Raw genomic sequence first — 25,599 nt, forward strand, 5'->3', positions numbered from 1 at the left:
ATAATGATGTACATAACTGTTTCTTGGTAGTCATTTATCTCATAAGTTTAGTCATAAAAGTAATCATAACGCATAGGAATAGTTTTAGACGTCCGCGCCTGTTGATTTAGTTTAGAGACAGTGCACAGTACAACAGAATATTATCCACAAAGCCACTGGTCGAAAAGTTAGAGGTGCTAGAATTTAGTTTTCAGCCTACAAATATTCAAATATATTAGCGATCTATATTCTATACCTAAATTACTGAAATAACATAGCGGACGCCGTAAATTCCATTCCAATGCATGCTGGAATGAACTCACTATCACACTTCACACTTAATATTATAAAGGCGAAAGTTTGTGTGTGTGTGTGTGTGTGTGTGTGTGTATGTTTGTTACTCTTTCACGCAAAAAGTACTTGACGGATTTGGCTGAAATTTGGAATGGAGATAGATAATATCCGGGATTAGCACATAGGCTACTTTTTATCCCGGAAAATCAAAGAGTTCCCACGGGATTTAGAAAAACCTAAATCCACGCGGGCGAAGTCGCGGGCATCGGCTAGTATTGAATAAGTGAAACAAGCATTTCGGTTTGCAATAGTGAAATGGCTCCGTATAGAAACTGGTTGCCTCTCAGATTTTAATAACTTCGTGATGCCAATGAATTCGCATAGAGATTGAGCCGCTAAGAATATCCTAATGACATGACTATCTGTCTTAGTCTATTATGGAATAACAAAATCTAGGCTAGCGAACTTGGCACGAGTCGTAGAAGGTGCAATGGACCGACACTATTGACCGGCTTTATTTTTTACTAGCTGCTCCACCCGGCTTCGCTCGGGTAGTTTGATATGTCTGTCATCCATCCATCAGCCTGTATGTGTCAACTGTTGGACATAGGCCTTATCAAAAGCGCGCCACCAAACGGTACTTCTTCATCAATCCGCTTTCCACCATCATCACCCCAGCTACACTCCGGTAAAGTCTGTGCACTAACATAGTGTCGCTACACCTGCAGGCGCACTTACGCACTCCAGAACACGTCGATATACCTTGGTATATACTTATAATGTATGTATGTAGCCTGGGTTATACTTCTAGAAGTTTTAGACAAGGTCGCTTTCTAATGGTGAAAGAAATTATTAAAATGAGTTCAGTGATTTCAGAGTTTATCGATTACAAACAAACAAACAAATTTTTTAACAAACAAATGATTCTAACAAATAATTATTATACATCGATGTTATTATAGTATATATGAAAGCGGTGAGACTAGAAGTGTATACGAGTATCGTATATTTTTGTTACGTAAATAAATATGAAAGGACAATTTCCCCTATTGTACTTATACGGCCATACGAAAGCTCTGAACTAGTTTTTCAGAGCGCGCTTCTGAAAAGCCCCCGTTTTCAAAAGACAGATTTGCACAGTGAATTTTTATGCGCAAAGAAAATGAATAGTTTATTCTTTCTTTGCATACAAAATTATATTCTTGGAAAAAATATAGGCATATCTATAACTTATGTATTGCTGCGACAATATTTATGCAATGTGAGAATCTTGTTAGTTAGGTAAGTTTGTGTGTGAAACTGATTTTTTTAAACGTTACTTTCAAAATAATTTCCCAGCGAAACAGTCTTATCTATTTCTGTTCTTTGTTTGTGTTTCTGCCTGTTGTGAAAGTAACTGTATGAAATGAGCAAATATCGTTAGACACAAAGAGCAATTTCTTTTTTAAGATCTTTCGTATGTATTGCTAATGTTCTTTCTTAGAAACTCACGAACTAAAATTAACCTAAATAAACTAATATAATGTTGCGAATTCAGTTGTACACAATCCCTAAACAAAATGGACAGGTCTAAATCTAGTGCTGACCTTATTTGAAAAGGGGTAAGCAATACATTTAGACCTATCATTTAGTTCAAACTAAACTCAATTGATAGGTCTAAGGGCCTGTTTTACAACCTCCAGATAAACGTTACCTAACAAATTTTGACAGTTTTTGTATTGGGAACCTGTCAAAATTCGTTAAATAAAGTCTGGCGATTGTGAAGCAGACCCTAAATCTAGTGCTTTCCCACGGACTTGGACTTGGAGATTCTTTTCCGCAGGAAGTACCTACTATGAAAGAAATAATAATACATATATTTAGATTAGACAGAATTTTAGTTTAGAGATTGTCCGGTCTAAATCTAGTATAGTTTACAGATTACGTCCAACAGAATTACCCCCACAAGAATAATTAAATTTCGTATCGGCATATTTTAAAATGAGATCATATTTTAAAATCAGTATTAATATTTCAATTCATTGAAGCGAATATGTATTCATTTATCGATCTTTGGACTCATCGATCGTACGATGTTTTAATGACGCGGACGACGTGGTTTGGTAGGTAGGTACCTATATTGAAGACTATAATAATATCAATATATAATAGTATATATAATAGTATATAATAGATTCTCATTGTGTGTGTAATTAATAATTTTTTTTAATAAAATGTTGGTGTATGAATATTTGATATTTTGTCTAAGTGCTTTGCTTAAGTATTTTGCTTAGGTAAGTAGTGTTAAATTAATATCACACACTCACATAAAATCACAATATCTTTTAAATTGTATAACAGTAACAAAAAAACTACATTTTCGTAACAAGACGTCACACAAAGGGGACATCTAATTACCTATTATTGCACTACAAAACCATTAAATTCCAGTCATAATTTACCATGTCGAGGGGTTCTATACAAAGCGATCATAATGCACTGCACTATTGCACACATACTTGATACAGCTATCGATAACAATTTTCAGGTGACGTCAGTTAACCATCACGCGCACTGGCGTTTCGAGGTTTTACAATCCGTAGAACCTATTGTACTCATATATATTGAATTTGAAAGGTATTAACATCAGAGTTACGTACATGTAATGCCTTATTGTTAAGGTTAAGCTAGAATCAAGTTTTCAACCTTGTATACATCCAAGTTATTAGTTTTTGTTACCCACCGAAACGAGACGCTCGTTAACCCTGGGATTTGAACTTTGTTTCATTGGTACATGTGTGCATTTATATTTTGATTCCGTACTTTCATAAAATAACGTATACTTTTAAATATCAATTTGTTGTTACCCTTTTAAAAAGCCACCTACGACAATAATATTTTGCATGACAATTGCCTACTAAAGCGAAATCAAACTAATTATTATCATACAGCATTATTACAATTTTTGTAGAAATCTCCAACTTAAAAAATATTTAGCCTATGCTACTCGGGAATAATGTAGCTTTCTACTGGTGAAAGAATTTTTGAAATCGGTTCAGTATTTCCAGAGATATTACTTCCTACAAACAAACTTACGAACTTTACCTCTTTGGTAAAATGATAGCACTATATTTAGATCTGTCAAATTAGTTCAGACTTTAGAGTTAATGTACAACAGAATTGGTACCAATATCGCTTTGCATTAAAGCGAGACATATCTAATATAATGCTATCGTATGTTATTCGTTTATTTAAACTATTATCTCATTCACCTGTGTAAATAAGACACGTAACTACTTGCGTATAAAAAAAAATACTGTGTAAGGCAGAATCCCGTTGATTATAATTATCAAGAATTACTTAAATTAGAGTTTACATTCTACCTACTGTACGAGTATCTATATCTAAGCATTAAATGGATTATTAATCCGATTTCTCTATACGCAATTCGTCCAAATTGTTTTCAAGTCTTATTTCTTCCAGTACGCATTACATACTCAAAGGCTTAGTTTAGAGTTATGATAGGGTAAAACTATTTGTACTTTTTTGGTTGTAAGCTAATCTTAGTTTTTAGGGTTCCCTACCTGAAAAGGAAAAAAGTAACCCTTAAAGGATCACTTGGTTATTCGTCCGTCTGTCTGTCTGTATGCCAATTCGGGGGAATTAAAACCTATAGGGTAGGTACGAGTAATTCCCGTTGACCTAGAACCATGAAAAGCAGGTAGCTATGTCTTAGTACACAAGTAAAGGGAAAAATCCGAAAACCGTGAATTTATGGTAACATACAAAAATAATGACACGACCAAATAATAATTAGTTTACTGAATCACATCAAGATAGCGCTGTCCATCATTAGCTTGCAGTGTTGGAGCGATAAATTTTTATCATACTGGTTTAAGATTTCTTTTAAATTAGTTTTTTTTAAAAATTCTAATCTCAATATCTTAGTTATCAAATTATATCAGATTTGAAACGTGTACGGATTAGATTGCAGACTCGATGTCTGCAATCTAATCTCTTATCATTATTTATCACATAAAAACACGTGCCCGTGATGCTTTGTCATCCAGTATCGCGATTTCCCGGAAATTAAACCTCTTGCCTAGAAGATCTATACTTCCATACTTAATATTATAAAGAGATAAAGTTTGTAAGTTTGTTTGTAGGGGGTAATCTCTGGAACCAATTTTAAAATTCTTTCACCAGTAGTAAGCTATATTATTCCTGAGTGTTCCTTAGGCTATATTTAACTTCCAAAAAATTTAAAACTAACCCGACTAGTGTCTAGTCGGGTTAGTTTTAAATTTAGTGGTTTGAGATGTACGTTGATTGAGTCAGTCAGTCAGTCAGCTGTCTCTTCTATATATATTCCTAGATATGTCTAAAATTTAGATAGTTTTAATAAAAAACACGGCCCTGTTACGGATCTATTTAGTAGTTTCTAAAGTAGGCACCTAACTAAACATTCTAATTTAGAAGAAAAGATACTCTAGAAAACAATAGAACATTTCTCAAAATGGTTTTATTTAAAAGCGTGCGATCTTTTGTGGAAAGTAAAATCTGTACTTATTCGGTAAGAAGAAGAAGCTTTCCATCTTTTCTAGAATGTCTTTCCTTCCTAGGTTCCCAAATAAAACACAAAAAGATATAATGGTAAAGCGGTCAATGCTCTAGAACTAGGTTGCCCTATTTTGCACGTAACATCAAGTTTCATTATTCGTAAATACATAGATGTAATAGAAGTATGAAAGCAGATGTAATTTTAAGTTAAGAATATATTTACCCAGGGAATAAGAAACGGGTGTAAATTAGGTACAAGCTGTATGCGAGAAATATCCCAGGTAGGGCTAAATATCCACTTTTCTCAATTAACGCTTTTTAATCTATCATTGATAACTTCATTAGTTGCACAGTTGCAACATGGTTCCGACAGTTAGGGAACTTTTAACTAAACAACGACGCCTCAATGTCACTGGCAGGCGTCAAATGTTAGGCCATTTGACACAGATAGCCGTAAAGTTGCCCTATTTTTCCTTGATGTTACGTCTTGTTTTGTTACAAGTTTCAAAATTATCGTGAGCTGCAGTCGCGGCGTCAGTATTAATTAAGTCAATTTAGAAGAATACTAGCTTTTTCCTGCGTCTTCGTTTGTTTTATTGGGATGGTGCATATTATGTTAAAAATAAATTATTTCTAAAAAACTGTACTTAGTATTTAGATCTGAAAGAAATAGGTAGGTGCCTACAAACAGTGACGGACGAACTGACGGGGACGAAGTCGCGCACTAAGGATTCCTTTTTTGCCATTTAGGTACGGAACTGCAAAGTGTGAAACAACATGTTATCATGAGTTACGAAAATACACTATAATTAGCGTAAAAATTTCCGTTACCAAAATAGTTCACAATTAGGTATTACAAGTCAACAAACATCACGTCGAAACAGAATAATATTATTGATATTGTTAGAAATCAGTAGGTATGGAATTGTAAACAGCATCACGAATATTGCAACTCCGTTTTCACAGATTTCAAACAAGATAAAATTCAAACTAAACCTCGAATATTCCTCTTAGTAAAACGCTGAAATATTGTAAAATTGTTTTTCTTTTGCTTGGTATTGTTATTTTTCGTTTAACATTACACTCGATTCGATAGCAAAAAGAATTTAGAAATGCCCACTTTTTTCGGATACAATATTTTGTATTAAATATAGCCTAGATGTCACTTGATCATAATAACGAATCGATTGACACATATTCATCAAAATCAGCTCAGTAGTTTAGGTGCTACGTGGTGGTACAAACGTAAATACAAATTGTATCTCCATCTTAGACTGCATCGTCACCTTGCCATCAGGTAAGATCGCAGTCAATATCAAACTTGTATTGGAATTTAAAAAAGCGTCATTTAAGTATCATTTCTGAAAACTCTTTTTCCTTTATTTTCAGTCTGCAGTGACAGACTAACACACAGCCGCAAAGGGAGAACGGTGATGACCGAAGATGAAAGGTACGAAGCCGTCCGGCATTGCAGATACGTCGACGAGGTAAATATATCTACTATTTATATACAAAACTACTGTATTTATCTAGTATCGACTAATGCATCAGAATTAGTCGATACTACAGCTAATTTCTTAACCTGGACTCTTTCAAGTAAAGATTTTTATATAAACCTATGAGGATGATACTGCCATTGTCGCAATTGAAAATGCCATAAGCCTACGTTGTATTAGTTTCAAAAATGCGAAAAACCAAATTAAATTTGAATTTCGCGGGCAGGCCCGTCTCATGCCCCTTAAGTACTTAGTACCAAAAAACAAGTTACACTTGGAATTTTAAATTAAGTACCTTTTGTATTTTAATAATTGACTAAGTCTAACATTTATTGAATGATTAATGAACCCCTAGACTTGAACTCTATCAGATTTAGCGATGCAAAACTAAGTTTTTTAGGCACCTTTCTATTTATTATCCTAGATAAAATATGTTTTACCACTTAGCACATCGTAACATAAATCGTCGACCACTCATTTACAACTGAGTGTCTAATTTTAGCGGTCAACGACGTCATTCTGAATTTAGCAGCGGGTCAGTAACGAGTGATTTACTAACCCAATGGCCTTTTTCTATTGTATTACGATTTCTTAACTTTTAAAAATAACTCTGAAAACAATTTTAGAAAATTCGTTCGCAACGAATTTTATATAGTGCTCGCAAAACAAGTAGTCCAATATGAACACGAGGTGTATGACTGCGAATCGTACAAGAACAGATCTAAGCCCAGTTTGTGTTTTTACCCGACTGCGACAAAGCCAAAAGGAAGGGTTTATGATTTTAGCAGTCTATGTATGTATGTTTGTATCCCAATTCTGTGTGTTCCACCGTAGTGCCTAAAATACTGGGCCGATTTTGATGATTTAGGTGTCAATTGATTCGTTGTAAAGGTCCGGATCACATAGGCTATATTTTTTACGAAAAAAATTGACGTAACGGATGTCACATAAAAAAAATAGCGGTCTCCACAATTTTTTTTTTGCTATTGTAACGAGTGGGATGTCAAATGAAAGAGGAAAAAATTCGGACCTCATGAATATAAATGTACAACAACATTAAAATATACCAAGCGACAGAAAAACAATTTTACTCTTGATCGCAGTGGGTTTTTAGTTTTTAACATTATCTTGTTTATCTTTAGTCTATGACTTGCGGAAATTACAATGTTGCAAGTTCAGATTCGACTACTTATTTTGGGCGCACTGCACCTGATATTTTTGTAAAAGATTAGTGATTTTAGTTTTTTGTGGTTCGACTGATGTAAAAATCGTCAAGATAATGTGTATCAGTCTCTGGGTAGTAGTGGACAGTGGTATCAGTAGTGGCATAAACAAGCGTTCCCGGGTTGACCTTTAGATTAGGAAAATTTTAAAATGACATCATTTAGGTAAATTGGTTCAAATCTTGTTGAAGTTGGTGATGATAATTAAAATGAAATTAAAATAATTAAACGAGCTACTTTTCTTCAATCGCACTTGCCTTTTTTAATGGCTTGTTATTTATCTGTCAATTTGGCGGCCGCTAGCCACCTATAGATTAGATTTTGGATTGTTAGATTTTCTCTATGAAAGAACGTTGTTAGTAAGGGGCCTGTGTAATAGTCTATAACGGGGACCCTGACTAAGGATTCAGGATCAGCTATTAAAGCTAGCTGGGGGGTTATTCGCTAACAGCTCAGTGATTGTCACTGAATGAAAGCTCATTTGACATTAATTTTAATCCATTATAATATGTCCTACTACGTAATCTTATTTTCATATCGCTCAGTAAAGCAGCAATGTAAAACCATCCAATGTGAAATGAGTTTAATAGCTTTTATTCAGTGATCAAGTTAGCGATAACCACGCTACCTTCTGTAAGATATCAAAATTAAAATATGACATTTAAAATGCTTTATTGGTGTTCAGGTGGTACGCGACGCGCCGTGGGAGTACGACGAGGAGTTCCTGGAGAAGCACAAGATCGACTTCATCGCGCACGACGACATCCCCTACACCACGCAGGACTGCGAGGACACCTACGCCATGATCAAGGCCAAGGACATGTTCGTCGCCACCGAGCGGACAGAGGGTGAGGAACTGCCCAATAATACCAGCCTGCAGTGTCTGATAATTCTACGCCATAAAATGAACCTTCCGTTTGGTCTGAACCTTCAACCGATAGAGGTCCACACTATAATATAGGTCTCTAGTAGGGTGCCCTCGCCGTGCGCTTGTACCAGTAACTTCTAACGAGTCGTTTGAAGTCATCTGTTCACTTAGTAAAGGTTCAACATTGAGCTTTCTTGTACTAGGTCACTATTCCAGCACCTCGGGACTGCAGTCTATTGGGATGTCTATTGGTTCCTCGAACTATGGAATCCGCCCAAAGCCGCTTCAGTTGCGCAACTATGTATTTATGTTGATGTACAGACAGACGTGTCGGCGATTGCCATCAACGTGCTGACGGCTGCCACAGACTCAACGACGGCAGTGATGGTATTTTTAGAGCATCGAATTTTAGTTTTTGACGTTCATCTTGTATTCCAGGCGTGTCGACGTCGGACATCGTGGCGCGCATCGTGCGCGACTACGACATCTACGTGCGGCGCAACCTGGCGCGCGGCTACTCCGCCAAGGAGCTCAACGTGTCCTTCCTCAATGAGAAGAAGTTCCGTCTGCAGAACAAGATGGACGAGCTCAAGGACAAAGGCAAGAAGGTAACCACCCTAGTTCAGCGTTATATTCTTTCAGTTACATTGTGGGTCCATAATGCCACTTTTGTTCTTGGCACTTGTCTCCAGTACTTTTTCTCTGTTCTTTCCTTCATTGTTAAAGATTGTGGTTCTGGAGAGATTCTAGCCTCAAACGAATTTTTTCCACCGGCTTCTATCGGTATTTGGTAGCCATTTTCAAGATATTTTATAAAATTTGCACATGTTAGACTCCCTCGGCTGATCTGAACGTCTAGTAAGTGAGTGGCGTCTTACTCATTTGTCTAGATTGTCGTGTTCACGTTACATGATCTGGCCGACAACAAGAGCAACCGTTTGTTACATTTGAAGGAAAGAAATTCCGAGCTGTCAAGAAATAATAAAATCATTGATATTAAAAATATCAAACATCTACACTTACTGTAAACTTATCATGTAAAGCTCAATGCACATGGCATTGCAGGTGATGACAAACATAGGCGAGAAGAGGGTGGATATTCTGACAAAGTGGGAGGAGAAATCTCGTGAGCTGATCGACGCGTTCCTGCTGCTGTTCGGGCCGGACGGGCGCCTGTCCAACATCTGGAACGAGTCCAAGGGTCGCCTCATGCAGGCGCTCAGCCAGCCGCCCTCGCCCAGAGGTTCTCCCGCTCCTAGCGAAAACGGGGATGACCCTGAACCCTTAAACAGGTAATAATTCTTTGAAGAGTAAGGTCCTCAGCCTTCCTTATCCAGCCACTTCCCGCCATCCTCTTTATATTGTCGGTTCATCTTACTGGAAAGCTTCCCACACTCCGCGGTCTCTACTTAAGAATTTTCCGGCTCCAACGGTCATCATTCCTACGCCAAGCATGACCTACACACTGCGGCATTTGATGCCAATGTCAATTTGTGATCTTAATGATTATTATTATTATTTAATATAAGTATCCCAATTCATTTGGGATGGCGCCTATGTCTAAAATAAATTATGTCCTAGTTATTATTACTTAGATAGAGGGTCTTCCAAAATTCGTTCACTCCACGTCCACTTTAGCTTTAAGATTGCTAACCACTTAAAATTAAAGATTTAATTCAATACGTCAATGTTTATGACGTCACATCTATGTATTTCATACAAGCTCCCATAGTAAGCGAGCGTTTTGACGTTTGAGAAAAAGTTGCTGATTTGATTAGTAAGCACCATCCCTGTTATTTTGTACGGTATAATTAACCTCCAAACTCTTTGTTACAGAGGGTCAGCGTCACCGCCGCCGCCGAAGTCGCGAAGATACGAAGATCTGTGGGATCAACAAGCAGGTAACTGGGTAATTATTGCTCGCTTTCTTAGCTTCATGTTACACGGTACACCTCACCAGTAGACACACGCCTAGCTTATTTACTTGTAGAATGCACCTTAGATGTTTAGTTTATCGTCAGCTTAAAATAACAATAGTGCATACGATACGACGGCGCTAAGTAGGTTATTAGTTATTACAAACGAGCTGAAGTTTGTAAACCCGCGCTACGGCGAGTTTGTACAGCTAGACAAGGATAATAGGTGAACACTTTTGCCAAGTAATATTTAATAACTTCGCTTTACGATGAATGTACACATAAGTACATTTATACTCATTTTTATTAAACAACTTAAAAATTATATTACATATATTTTTTTGATTAAAAGAAAGAAATAATTTTATTTTATTTTTATTTTATTAATTTTATTTTTATTTTAGAAAGAATTTATTTCTTATTTTAAACAAAAAAAGATAACAATATTGGTTTCTTTGTGCTCATAAGCGCTCGACGGCTTGTCTAGCACTGCACTGTTAAACTTTTGAAAATGCCCGCATTAATAAAGTTTTCTTTCGCGCCAATTCGCGCACACAAGTACGCAAGCAAAACAAGTAGTTCAATCTGAATATGAGGTCTATGGCTTATGCATGTGCATTGTACAAAGACAGATCTCGGCCGGGCTTGTGCTGTTCTTGTTTACTTCCTTCTAGTCTATGATCTGCGCAAGCCGCCATGTTGCAACTTCAGATTGGACTACTCGTTTTGCGATCAATGTAACAATTACATATTATATTTAAATTGATTAGAAAAATTTGTCACAGATGCATCGAGCTCTGAGTGCCTTGGCGAGTCGCAAGAGGCCGCACAGCGCCAGCTGACGGACGACGGCTCCGACAGCGATGATGACTACCAGGACACCAGCCCCTACCTCTAGGCCCTTACCACTGTTGCAGTTGATAGCATCTGTATTGGACAATGGCGTAACGATGGCGTGCGAACGGGGCCCTAACAGCAAATGGAATGGCTGGCTAAATAAAGAGAAAAGTTACTGTTTAAAACTTATCTCATAACTTATGAAGTAATATACGTCGCGCCAAAAATTAGTACGCAAGCACGCACTTAGCGTGCATACTGACGCGCACATGTGATCATTTTTGTTCGAGGGCAATTTTGTCTGAATAAATGAACTATAACATTATATTAATGGAATGTACTATAGAGTACAAGAGTTAAACAAATTGTCTTTGGACGTGGTAAATTTACGTTTGTACAGAATGTGGCCATGTGTGCCGTTAATTAACGAATGTTCTGAGGTGGCTATTTTTAAGCGCTCGACTTGTTAGAATTTTTCCAGATATATGGGCATACTCTACTGTTTTATCTTATCAGAGCGATTTCAATACACCATGATGAACTATTTGCTTATAAATGGTCAATATGCGTTATCTAATATGATAAACTAGTAGTTGTCTGAATTTTAACGGCAAATGTCCACAGCCAGATGAAACCTGGGGTGGGATACACGTGAATAGAGGGAGGTTTAAGTTAGCTCTTTTCCATTACCGACAAAGGTACCTCTTAGACTCTCAGATGTTTTATAGTCTGGGCCTAGATTTTAGACTGTCGCTAAATATAGGAGTGATAAGTTTTTGTAGTTTGGGCCCTTCAAATCTGACGGTCTCGGAGCATATAGTTACGCCACTGTATGGAAGTGTATCAAAGTATTTTATACGATGTACAACGTCCATATCACATCGAAGTTCGAGACGCGTTCTCCAACGAGCATTTCGTGAGTTCAGTGCATCGATTCTCTGTGACACACACTATTCACTAATGAATTTTATGGGACCTAATAGTTATCAAAAAAATTGGAGCAGAATCTTGGCTGAAGTGCCTTGACCATGTCGTGATATAGATGCTGGGGGCCTATTACACTCTCAATATTATCAAACAACACGCGATAACGCGATCCTGCATCAAGTAAATGATGGTATTACTATATCGCAACGTAACCTGATGTTGAAATTTTTCGATACCAGAATCCTATACGGAATTGACAGTAACATGCCAGTTAAGACTAAAAAGATGCATACACATAGGAAAGTCATTGAAGAGTAGAATCGAAATGCGGGTATGAGTACCTTTAGCTCCGTAATTTTGACATGTAGGTATTTAAGTTTTATAGACTACCCCTGAGTAGATTGACTCATCTAAGAAATATCTTCAAACAATAACTGTCTATCTTAAGACTCAAGATTCTTAGTGTGATATAATTTGAAGTCACAGAGAATAGGTGTCACTGTTGATGTATTAAATTATTAAGTAAGAGTATGATGTTGCGGCTGAGCATGTCTGTCTGTCTGTTTACATGAATGAATGTATTTAATCCTATTAGTTTTAGTCATATTATTTATATTTTATGTTTATTGTAAATTTCTCATCTAAAAGGTATGCAGGATGCCTGCAGTTTTGTTAGCACCGAAAATACTAGGTGCAGAAAGTATTGAAGATATTATTTGAATAGTACTTTTTGACAGTTGATTAAAGAGGTGCTTAAAACTTGTGTGTTTCTTTATATCCATATTCTCATTTCTCCCTATACAATATACATATAACAAAAAAAAAAACAGTTCAGACTGCCAAAATGACAAACTATGTGCTTGCTGCACATATTTTGAACCTCGGAGGAAAGCTTACAACAAATTACTTTGTGTGAACTACTATAAACAAGTTATATGCAATGAAATTGCCTCTTCAGGGAATCACTAATAATATTAGGTATAAATGCGAAAGTGTTTATTTGTTGGTTTGTCCTTCAATTATGTTGCAACAGATGAACGGGTTGACGTGGTGTTCTGTATGGGTATATTTAAAAACCTGGAGAATGACATGGGCTACTTTTATCCCAGAAAATCAGTTGCCTCAAGATTTTTGAAACCTTAATGCACATGTAACACAGGCATCAACTAAGTAATTTAAGTAGGTAATTTCTTGAGAATAAAATTTAGAATCTTTTGCTCTTTTAGTAGTATTTTATTGATCTGGCACAATTTTAATCCTTGTAAGAATTTAACGTAACAGTAATTGTTCTCATTCAAATACATCAATTACAATAAATTATGCTCTTAACAACTATTTTAAATGCTGATTACAGAATACAGACATCAGTTTATATTTAACTAATATTTTATCTGTAAGTCTGCAACCTTAATCTGTGTCCTGTGATGGTGCACCGCGCAGTCGGAATGAACATTGCATTAAACAAATGTTTTGAATCCACTCCGCAATCCACCATACACAGGGCACAGTAACTTAGGGTGAATTTCCAGTGAAGTGGAGATGAGTGGAGCAATGGTTAGACATGCAAAAATAGTCCAATGAATACATAACAAGATGATACCCTGCAACTTTGACAGGTTTTTAAAATCCCAAGGGAACTTGTATTTTCCAGGATAAAATGCAGCCTATGTCTGTACACAGGATGCAAGCTATCGCTGTACCTAATAGTTCATACCAGCGACTTCATTCATATAGAATTAGGTTTTTAAAAAGTCCCTGGAAACTGATTTTTCCAAAACCTAAGGTAGCTTATATTCATCCCCGGGGCAAAAGCTATCTCTGCACCAAATTTCGTCAAAGTCAGCTTAAACTGAAGGGCTGTCAAAATCTTGACAGTACTTTAACATTTTCAATAAAATATTAATATGGAATAAGAAATGAAATGATAACATTAGTGTTCATGGTCTATTGCTTAACGTTCACATAGCTCTACGGTCTACACTTCAATAGAAATGTACCTATAAATTATTATTAAATAGTCTTACATTCCAACTTAAATTATTGATTTCATCACACATTTAGGAATAAAATAAAATTCTTTAAAAAATCCATCAAAAATGATTGCAGATTATCTCAAGTTGAATTAAATCACAGAAAAGTATTTACAGTTATTGGTAAAGACGGGACTATTTAAAGTTCCTCCCTCTCTGATCCAAGCTCATCTTCTGGAACCCACACTTCTTCATTTTTAAGTGGTATGTTAATTTCAGCTTCATTTGTCATCTTTTTAAGCATTTCTTCCTCCTGTAACTGCTTTTTAACATACTCTGTTGGCTCCGTCCAGTAACTATCACCTTGTTCGCCTCTTCTTTGCTTGTTGTTTTCTAATTTACCTGATCTGGGCAATGCATCTTTCAGTTTTGGCTTTTCCTTATTCTCTGATTCAGTACTTCCGCCATGATCGCCCTTCAAGCTCTCATCTTCAAACAAGCATGATTTGTCAGTATCTTTCAAAGCATGATCGCTACACAAGTGAAGCTTCAAATCCTTAGTCCCCTGCAGATTCCAGTACCAATATTCTATCGCTTCTTCATTATCCTCCAAAAGACTTTCACACTGTGTTTTCATGTGTGTGATTTCAGCAGACGGCTTGTCCCACAATTCATAAGGAATACCCAAGTCAACCTTAACTCCCTTGTCAACGAGTCCATGAAGAGTTTTAAATGTTTGACTCATACCCTTTGCAAACCGTGTACTGTCCTGACGTTCTTTATGTATATTGTACTCCAAAATCCTGTCACAGACCCCATCTATCGACTCGATTAATCTCAGCTCAGATTTCTGATATTTAGTTTTTTTCTTTGGCTGCACATCATCGAGTGAATATCCTATTTCAATGACATCGTGAACCTTACCGGTCTCTTCGAGTCTGCTTTGCAACTCCGTGGCCAATACTTTACACACTTCACAACGGTTTGCGTATTTAACACCTAAATCTTCTTCGGTTTTCACTTCCACATCTCGACTGCAAAGAATGGAAGTTGCGCAAACCACTACTAATAAAGTTATTTTATCAAAAAACATATTGTCTATCACTAAAATCTCTAATGATAAATAGAAAGCTTTGACTGGTGACTTTTATGTGATATATTGTACTTGAGCTCCGCTTTCATAAATTAATTACTAAAGTTAAGGAAGTCCTAATCTTAAGGTTTCAAAATAAAACTGAACTTCTTGTTTGTTCCAACTTCCACTCGTCTCAAATTCGATTTCATTCAATCAAGATTTCAAAATCAAAAATGTACAAAACATGTACAAAAAAAAACATGGTGACAAACTCAATTTTTTTAAACTGGTTCTCGGGTTTGGGTTCTAGCCTTTTGAGCCTGTGACATTTGACAAACTCAAAATGTCAACTAGTCCAAAGAGTATAATCAAGTTTGTCCCAAAGACCTTACACTTACTAACTAGACTGTGTACCAAAAATTTTTGTTAGGCTAAAATGAGATCTATTACATTACATTAGGGTAGCTATTTCCATTATGATCGGTAGCTATCTAAAAGCGGTCCTGGTGAGAAGGCTTCCGGGGGTAGTGTGTCCTTGTCTGACGTCTTGCCAGCTCAACTAATTTATTGGGTTTGGTAGTAATGGTAGAAAATTTTATATTTAGCATTTTTATGATTTACCAAAACGAACAATCCATAAACTTTGAAACACATTTTTAATATTTCTACAGTTTATATGAATAATAATTATCTCGTTGTACTAAGAAAATAATCCATTAATATTGAGTAAAAGTAGTACTTAAATGTTTGGGACTGGTAATACTAAATGCAATATGGTGGTTTGTTTACTTGGTTGTTTGGTTGATTTTCGTACTTCGATTTGCGATTGTGTACATTTTCATAATAAACCTGTTTGTTTTTCATGAAAAATGGTGAATTCAAGTTGTGTGACAGGTGCGAAAATGAGTCTTATCCTGGTAGCAGCTTTTCTTTCCACAGGTAAGTAAAAACAACAATCATATTCTTTAGGTTAACCATGAGTTATGTGGATCAAAGATTTTTCTAGTTTCGTAGAAGTAGGCATAAACAATAATAAACTAAATAAAAAAAAAATAAAAAAAAAATCTAATAATCTACTATTGTGATTAAAATGAATCTCCGAAATGTTTGTACGCGTTAGCTTCCGATCGACGGCACCAAATTGGATATTTCATTTTTTATTGTGTTTGTTAGTATCAGGAGATGGTTTTATAAAAAATATTATTCGAAATTCCCGGGCGAAGCTGGGTCGGGCAGCTAGTTTTTAATATAGAAAAATCTTAGTTCGAAGTTGGAAATACTTTCCGACGAACGGCGAAGCTCTTGACTTGCCCTCTATTACTTACGGGTCCTAAACATAGGTAGCTGGTGTAATGTGGGTGATATTCACCTCTGCACACACCTTTGGATAGGTACTTGCCTAACAAGGTTACACTATGTTATGTTAACTTAAGTTGACTCGAAGTTTTGTTAGTAACAGAAACTTAATCTATGTTAGTCATTATATTTCTTGTATTGTAGGTTTCCGAAGAATGAAAATCAGAAATTGAAGAGGGGAAATGCAGTGCCTGGAAAAATCTCAAAATCGTCTGTTGTTTGCAGTGCGCATTTTAAATGTGACGAATTAATTCCTGGTTATATTAGGACAATGCAATGTATAAAAACAATTCATTAAATAATTATTGCAATTTTAGTCTTTTTTTTCGTCTAGAATATGCATGACGTTCATTTGACATATCAATCATTTAATAATAATATTATCTAGCTTTTTTGTACTGACTCGATACGGAGTGAAAAGTTAGTAAGGTTGTTGTCAAATTAACGGTATGTCAAATGAAGCATATTGTACAGAGAAGAAAAAAGTACTTCAGACCCTTATGAGTACGCAGTAAGCTCGACCGAAGTTGCCGGCGCACGTGGGTAACGGTGTAACCTGCTTGCTATTTCACTCACCTAATATTGTGTGAGAAACAGATAGACTCAGTGTAGCGAGTACATGCGTATATAATATTTTCAGTTATTTAGGTGTAAAATAGGAGATTTATTGGAGTTTAGTAAAAGACGAAATCTAGTTAAAAGTCGGAGTATACAAAACAATATGTCCTGTGTTCTGTTTTATCATGGTCACCTAATTAGAAAGGGACACACTACCAACGGGAGCCCTCTCATGCGGACCGGCTTTTTCGCCATGGTGCACAGTCTAGTTAAAAGTGTAAGAGTGTAAGGTCTTTGGTTTGTCCGTGTCACCATTACAAGACAACTTTTTTTTGCTTTACCGATCTGGATTCTAGCTTTTTTAGTTAAAAATAAAACTAAATCAAAACGGTTTATTCGTTTAAGAGCTACGATACCAGACAGTAAACACGTCAAACTTATAACATCCCTCTTTTTGGGTCGGGGGTTAAAACTTTAAAATGGTGCGTGAGAAGTCATCATAGACCAAGAATTACCTAAGTCATTTTGTAAGGACTATACCACTGTAAAATCGTATCATTGTAAATAGAACACAATCACATAAGCTCATATACTTTGTAAAGAACTTTATGATTGCATAATGGACTAATGTGGCAAAATAAAAATGAATCAGCAGTATGAGTATATTTTTAATGAAAAATTACAATAGTAGGCATTTGGACCATTGGGCCCACTTAAACTTACTTCCCCACCCATGGCCTCCTCATTCTGAGAGGAAATGTAAGCTCAGTAACTGGCCATCATCATGATCAACCCATCGCCGCGCCGGCACTATTTTTGTTATAAAAATCTGAACACAAAATATCTAATATTGATTAATCAAAGGTTCACGCATTCGTGAATAAGAATAAAATACATATTTTTATAAACTTTGTATTTCAAAATAAAACTGTCTGTGCAACCATTTAGTCCAGTCTTCTGATACATTTTTTTGTAATGTTACCTCTTGAAACACTTCACTTTTCGAGTGTTCCAAAAAACCCAGTTTCTTAAACATATTTAAACTTACATTATTCACAAGAGATATTTTTGCTTCATACTTTTTTATACCAATATATTTTATACCATATAACATCATTAAAATAACTGCCTCCCAACCAAATTTTTTCCCCCGGGCCAATTTTTCTGCTATCATTATTTCTATTTCTGCAGTTGCAGTGTCTTTATTGACAATAAATATATTTGTGTCTCCAATCATTGACTCTAGAAAGAAAATAAATCATTTTGTTTATAAGTCTCTTAACTTTATTACATTTTGTTTGTCTTCATTTCAAAATTGGGAGGGTGACTCATCAAAGCACTGATGCTTATATATTATCTTAAAAAAAGATTCTCTACTACTCTTTATGATAATATCAATAGCAGTTTTTATTTGATTGTAATAAATAGAATATAGCATACCTAATTCTGAATAATTCTCTTCCTTACCAACTTTATTTTTCTTTTCAACATAAACTTTTTTGTCTAAAATAATAAAAGTGCATTCTGAAAACCAAAAAAACTAACTTTATAAAGGTATATTGCTAGCTAAACCCAATGCTAGTTAAATACATTTTATGTTCCCTTGAAAGTTCATATTAAGTATACCTAAACATCTACCAACTCTAGACATTTCAGATATTTTCGATTAGCAACCTTTAGGGTTTAAGAAGTTACAAATAAATAAAAATTTATTTTAGAATGTGCAACTGAAGGCCTTTCATATAATATAAATAAATAAAAATTCCTAAAAATAAATAAAAATTTAGTTTAGAATGTGCAACTGAAGGTCTTTCATATACTACCCTACTTCATCTAGTTACCTGTAACCTTATTCAAATTTGAATTCTTTCATTTTCAATAAGGTTGGGCAAGCATTTTTTTTTTTAAACATTTCCAAGTTGATAGCATAGTGTTCTTCCTGACCTTAACCTACGCTACGTGGGGTCGGCACAACATGTCTTCTTCCATTCCCTTCTGTCAGCCATCAACATATCATCCACACCTTTTAGTTTAAGTTGATAGCAAAGTAGTTACTTAAATAAGCAAGTATGCCATAAGGACAGACCGCCACAAGAGCTCCATTTCTATCATTTTGGTGCAAAATTCTAAAAAATAAATTAACTCTTACTATCTTCATCATCTCTCCATGATTTCTGCATTTCATATTCTTCTCCTAAAGTAAGCGGTTCAGACGCTGTCAATTTTTGAAGCTCTTCAGACTTCATCCAGTCATGATATCTGTTGATGTTGAATGAATCATTCACCGTTACGAAGGGACCACCACAGCGTACTTTGTAAATATAGGAAGGGACTTAAGCAGAAAGGCAAAAAGTAAAAAACTTTTAAACATAGAAGGTAAACAAGAGGTGCCTACTTACTTTGGTACATGATAATCTCTGTAAGGAACTAAGACAACGTTTAGTCCTTTTATTTGAGAATTACTATTGATTCTCATGATCAATAAAATCCCAGTACATAACACTTACGAATTCAAATTGGATTTTGTGGTACTTCTAAAAAAAAAAAAACTTCACATTTCACAACACTGTTCACAGACTATGGCCTGTGTTCATGGTACCATCGAAGTGGTTTGGACTTTGTGGTTATATCTTTATCTGTAGTTTGTGGTCAGTGATGGTGTTTTGTCGTAATAGATCTATGGTGTTTATTGTTTTGGGTTTTGGGTGATTTTGATTTAAATTCAGGCTCGAAAAAGGTAGAATTCGGAGCCATACCCGTTAAAAAAAATGGGTGACTGTTTAGCAACGCTTGGAGACTGTGCTTGGAGACTTTCAGGCTGAACCAGAGCTGTAAAGCCAGTAGAAAAAAAGTGGGTGATTTTCATTTTCAGAATTTTCAGACTCAAAGGGCTAAAATCCAGAGCCGTATAGTAAAAAAAAACGGCAATTTTTGGGCTCAAACCCAGAGCTGGAAAAGCCAGTTAAAAAAAATGAGTGATATTTTTTAACTGCTTTTACGGCTCTGGATTCTAGCCCTGTAAAGCGTATGAGTAAATTTTTTTTAATTTATTTTATGGCACTGGATATAACTCTTTTTGTAAGCTGATAAAAAAGTATGTAGCCGAACCCAATAACTACGTTTTTTCTTTTGTTTATGTGAGATTTTTCTTTTCTTTTGTAAGACGTAGTGATTCCATACCATAGAGATATAATTATGAAACGTCCATGTTCCATACTCTTTGCTTTTGGATTGTTTGGAAACAAAAAAAATCTAATGTCTAGACCATCACTCTCTTCAACTTCCTTTTATCTGCAACCACAGAGTACTTTTTACATCACAGAGTACTTTTGTTGACATCATTGGTGATCATTTGTCGGTCTTGTTCAGTCTTGACTCTTGTTAGTGATTACAATACATACTCTTTGATCATTGTTTATCGTGTTGTTATCACTCGTAGAGTACAATGGAGTACAATCGTTAATACCTATCGTAATTGTAAATATATGTACCTAAAAACTTATACTGGGGGCAGGAAACTTGTAAGTTTTGTAATTTTTGCTTTAGGAATTAATTTCATTTGACTAGAAAAATCCGGTAAAATTATTTCAAAACCAATATATATAATACTAAATCATTAAGAAATAAAGACTAATATAAGACTTCTTTCAGTAAACTAATTGGGATATTGAAGTTTGTAAAACTGTTAAGTTGAGAAGAAATAAGTTTAATAAATAGCGTTCTAGGTCTATACAAAGTTGATAACCTAAGTTACCACGTATTACAATGTGAAAACCTAATCTACTATTGAATACTTAACTCTTTTAAAGCAGAAGTTAAAGAGAAAGACCGAAAACTGTGAATCTTTTACATCACCAAAAAAGTTAGGGTTTTTAGCATGGAGTAAAGTTTTTTGTGATTATTTTATTTTGTAATATTTAAGTACATATTATAAGCAATATAATAACCATGCCATGCTAACAGGTAAAATTGGAAACCTCTCATGATTTTAAAATGTACTCACATACAATAATTGTAACATAACTGTAAGAGAAGTTTAGTAGGAGGTGCAAAATCACCTGGTGATCTGTTAGAGTAGAATGGTGAATAGGCATACCTACTTAACATTTTTAAAACAATATCTAATTTTCAGGTAAATCAATAGGGCTAGGAATTAAGACCAATTTAACAAAATGAATCAATATGAGACAGAGAAACGCCTTTGCTGGGCTTACAGTTTGTTGACAGTTTTACTAGTAACAACTGCAATATGTGTGGCCATACCTTACAACCATTGGCGGCAAACTTTAGACGTCTGTCCAGGCAATTGGCTTGAAAACACCAACTGTGGCTGCATATTTTATGGTGTTAGTACATTCCAGTACTTTAATGGTGGGCGTGACTCATACTGCTTGTACACCATCTTTGCCCCATTGCCAATATTGGTTTATGCTCTAGTCATGGCTGTGTTTCATATGTACAGAGTTTGCATTAATAATATTGGCAAATATGAAAGTGAGAAGTCTACTACAGTTGAAGAAATGTATGTAATTTTTTTTTCCTATTTTTGTGCATCTTTGAATAATAATTTATGACAAATTCTAAAACGGTTATAGTTTATTTGTGCATTAGCCGCAAACAACTGTACGGTTGAAATTATTTCAAAATAAGGTGACTATACCAAGTGGGATATCATATGAAAGGGCTTTATTTGTACAATCTAATACATAATTTTCATGCATAATAGTTTTTGATTTATTGTGCAAAACGGCGAATAAATCCCTCCTATCGTTGTTCCACACTGCGCTTATCGGTACGCGGTCTCCACTCCAGAATATGTCTGTCCCATCGGCCATCAGTTCTGCAACAGACATGATCCGCCCATCCCCCACTTCAGCTTGCTAACCCTTTGAGCTATGTTGGTTGCTCTTGTTCTTTTATGAATTTCATTGTTCCGGATTTAATCCCTGAGAGAGCACCCAACATTTTATTATTGTCATGTCATATGCTATGTCAATAATGCAGACATAGCAATTCAGCAATATGTGATCTAGGCTAGGCTTGTAACAGTATGACTCTGGCATCAGCTAGTCTTCAATTAAATTTTGTCATTGAATTTTTATTTCAGTGAAGGGGAATCAATAATAGTAACATCGCGAGCACGGGTGCCCGCCCAGAGTGATGGAGTGATATTCTGCTGGATACCAAACGCCTGCTTAGCGGCTGTGTTCGCTATTTACAACCTTGTGCATGCTGCAATCATGACTGATGGCTTCTTCAAGACTTGTACTCAGTATAGAGGGTATTTAGTTAGGGTAAGTGAGTAAGGCTCCATATCCCCCAAGCGGAGAGGAGAAGAGATTATATGTTCAGCTGATGAATAGGTTTCCTAATGGATGACGTGAAAAAATTATCAGGTCATCTTTTAAAAATCTGATTGGTTGACTGTTCGCATCTCCTCTCCGCTATAAAAATAAATTTTTATTTATTTTTATTTGTACCAGAAAGTTGAAACAATAAAAATAAAAATAAAGAAAAATTGGACAGGGAAGCACTTTTCGAAGTTATGTACGTTTTAGGATTAATATCACTTGCTTTAACGGTGAAGGAACCTGAGGAAGAAATCGTGACGAAACCTGAGAGTTCTCCATAATGTTCTCAAAGGTGTGTGAACTCTGCCAAAATTCTGAGAGACTTGAGCTCATTAAGTAGTAAGCCGGCGATGGGTTGATCACGATGATGATGATATTCTTTATTGACAATATTTGAAACAGTGAACTTAGTATGAGATTTTACTTCTCACTAACCTCGATAGAATTCGAGCATCGAATAACTTCAGCGTTAAAGTAAAATGGACCTGAAGTGTCTTATATAAAGCTCAAATTCGTCCATATATCTACAGCCAGCACTCCAAGCGGCAACATTGTGCAGCAGTTGGTGGTACTGAATATTAAACTTTAAATCAAGGAGTATTAAGTCCTTTTTACTATGACGTTATTGTGTTTCGACGCTCAGATTATATCATTGGTGAGATGTCAAATCTGAAATCTCATATGGATCACACAATCGAGTCTAAAGTTATAAAATTAATATTGCAGCAACTTCACGCCACGGGAGACCACGCGACCACGATCCACTTCCGTTTATCCTGCCAATCGATTTTCGACTTTATGGACTATATCCAGAAGGACGCACCTAACAGCCGTAGAGGCAACTTCATCAACACTGGTATTGCACTTCAAATTGCATTGATTACTACTTGGTTTGCAGTGTTTCTGTGGATAGTAGTTGCTGTGCATACAGCCTTGAGGGCGTATAAGGAAAGAGCTGTACTGACATGCTGCGGTAAATAAATGCGCCAATAGTTTTAAGCATTAAGTACTCAATCAAACAAGAGGGGAACTACACACTAATTTCTTTGCAAAACATTCTGTCACTTTCGGAGGCAGATGAGCCACACAACAATATTAGCAAACTTTACCTAATAATACCTATTTAAGCAAAGAATACCTATTTTAAGCAAATTTATTTGCTTAAAATGGAGGAGGAGTCCAACTTCCATACCTTTACTTCGTTCATCAACTCATTTTATAAAATTATAACCAGTGTGACTGCATACACTGACATTTTAGTGATGCCATCCAAAATTAAAAAAAAATGCAATAATTATTTCATTTCATTATTTATTATTTATGTCTCTTTGAGAATTTTGGTTCTTTTAAATCCCGTAGGAACTTTTTGATTTTTAAAATTGGTTCTGCGGTTGGGCCGTGAAAACGTAGCAGACAGACAGACAGACACACTTTCGCATTTATAATATTATAGTATGAATTATTTATGTCTCTTTAACAAAAGAATATTTTGGTGCTGGTTCATTATCAACTCTATATTGAACTGGGACATGCCCTTTGGCGGAGGAGTAGGTCTTCTCCACTCCTGTTTGGTTAAGTACTTAATGGGTTTAAGTTACCATACCAACAATGTTATAGTAGACAGTGGTAATAATATTTCAAAATATCATTTAAAATGGACCTTGGTAAATTATTTCATATTTTGAAATATTTTATGTACCTAAGGCTGATAGAATATTACGAGACAACCTGCAAGAAGCGAAAGGAGTTTCAGCAATCACTTTAAAATTACGAGTTATAGGTATATGATTATACAATTTGATATCTAAAAAGACAAACAGAAATTATTCCTTTACATTTTTACAAAATGGTACATAATATTATTTTTATATACAAATCATAAGATCTTTACAGATCCCACCAATGCACTCTTTACAAATTTTTAGAATTTTACATTCCTTTACATGGAGCATTTATTATATTATTAACTATATTTAAGGTATACTTAATTATTAATATCATCACAACTTTATAAACAATTTTTTGTACCTAAAAGTTTGTTAGAACTAATTACTTAGTGGCTACATGCATTTAGAATGAGTAATTATTTAGGATTAGAATAAGGTTCAAGAGTAAGTCAGTTTAAAATAGCATTGAAGTCCTTCCATTTAAAAAAAAATATCTTAAAACATTATTCTATTATCGGTAAGTTTAAAAGGCAACACATTAGTATACCTACATAATATTAGGTAAAACCTCAACAAAGACTGCTCAAAAGCATGCCTTAATAATACACAAATTATTTATTATTACTTCCCGCGTTAGGTACTAAATATTATAGGTATTTACATTCACAATTAGATAAAGTTAGGTACAGAAATCACTTCATATTTTTAGTAAGTACCTATTTTAATATTATGTTCTATTAGGTTCTTTACAAATAATTTATTTTTAAATTTTACAATTTTTTATACTTATAGTCAATGTAATTGTGCCGTCCATTATATTAATAAGTAATTTAATGAAACTATTGTAATTTATTCCTTTATATACCTACCTACTTATTAAATAAAAGATAAATGTTACTCATTTTCTTTTATTTCGCTACTCATGTTGAAATAATATTGAAAATCAATTGATACTACTATACTAGTCGCCGAGAGTGAAATGTATGTAAATACACACACACACTTACATATGCCTACCCTCAATGCGATACAACGCGGCCGCGGGCTTCTTCGATGTTTACCAAGATGCCTTGGCATATGCGTGAGTACTTGCAATGCATACATTTGTTCTACACGGAGGTGACGTCGAGGTAGCGTGGAGGCTTCTTCGGAATGTCTTTATCTACCCTAAGTGAAACAGCAGCTGTTAGATACCTTTCACATTCGCCGACATAACATTGATCTAGCGGAAAATTGGGCGCAGTATTCCGCGGCTTTCGATTAAAAGTAGCCCTTTCGATTAGAAGTCATTGCGATCTCGACAAGTGATGATGTAGTCTAAGATGGACTCGGGCTATATCACTTGGAGGTACGGCTTTGCCAGTAGGATAACTTACCTACCACGAGGCCGAAGCCTCCCACCAGACTAGACAATTTAGAATTGCCTCTGCCGGGAATCGAACCCGAGACCTCCCATTGGTGAGACCACTGCGCCAGGGAGGTCGTCAGTTTTTTTTCCGTTTCGTGTTTTCGCTAGATAATTGTCCCTGGGCTTAAATTATAT

At 35.4% G+C, this 25,599-nt stretch overlaps 4 protein-coding genes across 10 annotated transcripts in view; 2 read left to right on the forward strand and 2 right to left on the reverse strand.

The window, feature by feature from the left end:
* Positions 1-12,838, forward strand: part of LOC123864797 (choline-phosphate cytidylyltransferase A-like) — a 28,965-nt gene extending 16,127 nt beyond the window's left edge. For 2 of the 3 annotated variants that reach the window (XM_045905478.1, XM_045905479.1), the window contains exons 3-8: positions 6,202-6,299; positions 8,217-8,379; positions 8,838-9,007; positions 9,465-9,691; positions 10,236-10,300; positions 11,101-12,838. In XM_045905478.1, the coding sequence (XP_045761434.1) occupies positions 6,202-6,299; positions 8,217-8,379; positions 8,838-9,007; positions 9,465-9,691; positions 10,236-10,300; positions 11,101-11,213 (836 nt within the window). In that variant the 3' untranslated portion in view covers positions 11,214-12,838. Of the gene's footprint in view, positions 1-6,201; positions 6,300-8,216; positions 8,380-8,837; positions 9,008-9,464; positions 9,692-10,235; positions 10,309-11,100 lie in introns of all 3 variants that reach the window. The other variant, XM_045905480.1, reaches the window with a different exon arrangement.
* Positions 12,839-13,304: 466 nt separating this feature from the next.
* Positions 13,305-24,018, reverse strand: LOC123864810 (protein canopy 4). Its single transcript, XM_045905507.1, has 3 exons — positions 24,012-24,018; positions 15,512-15,517; positions 13,305-15,193 (listed from the first exon to the last, which is right to left on the reverse strand). Exon 3 carries the CDS (start codon positions 15,140-15,142, stop codon positions 14,249-14,251), a length of 894 nt encoding a protein of 297 aa, XP_045761463.1. The 5' UTR covers positions 15,143-15,193; positions 15,512-15,517; positions 24,012-24,018; the 3' UTR covers positions 13,305-14,248.
* LOC123864820 (N-acetyltransferase 9) lies at positions 17,934-19,622 on the reverse strand. 3 transcript variants are annotated; one of them, XM_045905525.1, is made up of 4 exons: positions 19,546-19,622; positions 19,188-19,297; positions 18,479-18,562; positions 17,934-18,280 (listed from the first exon to the last, which is right to left on the reverse strand). In XM_045905525.1, exons 2-4 carry the CDS (start codon positions 19,282-19,284, stop codon positions 17,940-17,942), a joined length of 522 nt encoding a protein of 173 aa, XP_045761481.1. In that variant the 5' UTR covers positions 19,285-19,297; positions 19,546-19,622; the 3' UTR covers positions 17,934-17,939. The 3 variants fall into 3 exon arrangements, with proteins under 3 accessions (XP_045761481.1, XP_045761479.1, XP_045761480.1); XM_045905523.1 differs by having other exon boundaries at positions 19,438-19,585; XM_045905524.1 differs by lacking the exon at positions 18,479-18,562 and having other exon boundaries at positions 19,438-19,585.
* On the forward strand, positions 20,420-24,874 carry LOC123864813. Of its 3 annotated transcripts, XM_045905514.1 has the most exons (6): positions 20,420-20,559; positions 20,690-20,900; positions 21,171-21,560; positions 22,146-22,332; positions 23,116-23,493; positions 23,541-24,874. In XM_045905514.1, exons 3-5 carry the CDS (start codon positions 21,211-21,213, stop codon positions 23,368-23,370), a joined length of 792 nt encoding a protein of 263 aa, XP_045761470.1. In that variant the 5' UTR covers positions 20,420-20,559; positions 20,690-20,900; positions 21,171-21,210; the 3' UTR covers positions 23,371-23,493; positions 23,541-24,874. The 3 variants fall into 3 exon arrangements, with proteins under 3 accessions (XP_045761470.1, XP_045761469.1, XP_045761471.1); XM_045905513.1 differs by lacking the exon at positions 20,690-20,900; XM_045905515.1 differs by lacking the exons at positions 20,420-20,559; positions 20,690-20,900 and adding an exon at positions 20,596-20,614.
* Positions 24,875-25,599: the final 725 nt, after the last annotated feature.

The sequence above is a fragment of the Maniola jurtina genome, chromosome 4 (assembly GCF_905333055.1).
Source record: "Maniola jurtina chromosome 4, ilManJurt1.1, whole genome shotgun sequence".
Taxonomy (NCBI): domain Eukaryota; kingdom Metazoa; phylum Arthropoda; class Insecta; order Lepidoptera; family Nymphalidae; genus Maniola; species Maniola jurtina.

Bases quoted from the DNA above. Each gene is read 5' to 3' on its own strand.
- LOC123864810 (XM_045905507.1), bottom strand. From the start codon at position 15,142: ATGTTTTTTGATAAAATAACTTTATTAGTAGTGGTTTGCGCAACTTCC.
- LOC123864820 (XM_045905523.1), bottom strand. From the start codon at position 19,514: ATGAGAATCAATAGTAATTCTCAAATAAAAGGACTAAACGTTGTCTTA. The intron at 18,563-19,187 runs GTAAGAGTTAAT...TTTGGTTTTCAG, and splicing joins ATGGAGAGATGATGAAGATA to AATGCACTTTTATTATTTTA. The intron at 18,281-18,478 runs GTATGCTATATT...TTTTCTTTCTAG, and splicing joins AGAGAATTATTCAGAATTAG to AGTCAATGATTGGAGACACA.
- LOC123864813 (XM_045905514.1), top strand. From the start codon at position 21,211: ATGAATCAATATGAGACAGAGAAACGCCTTTGCTGGGCTTACAGTTTG. The intron at 21,561-22,145 runs GTATGTAATTTT...TTTTTATTTCAG, and splicing joins TCTACTACAGTTGAAGAAAT to TGAAGGGGAATCAATAATAG. The intron at 22,333-23,115 runs GTAAGTGAGTAA...TTAATATTGCAG, and splicing joins ATAGAGGGTATTTAGTTAGG to CAACTTCACGCCACGGGAGA.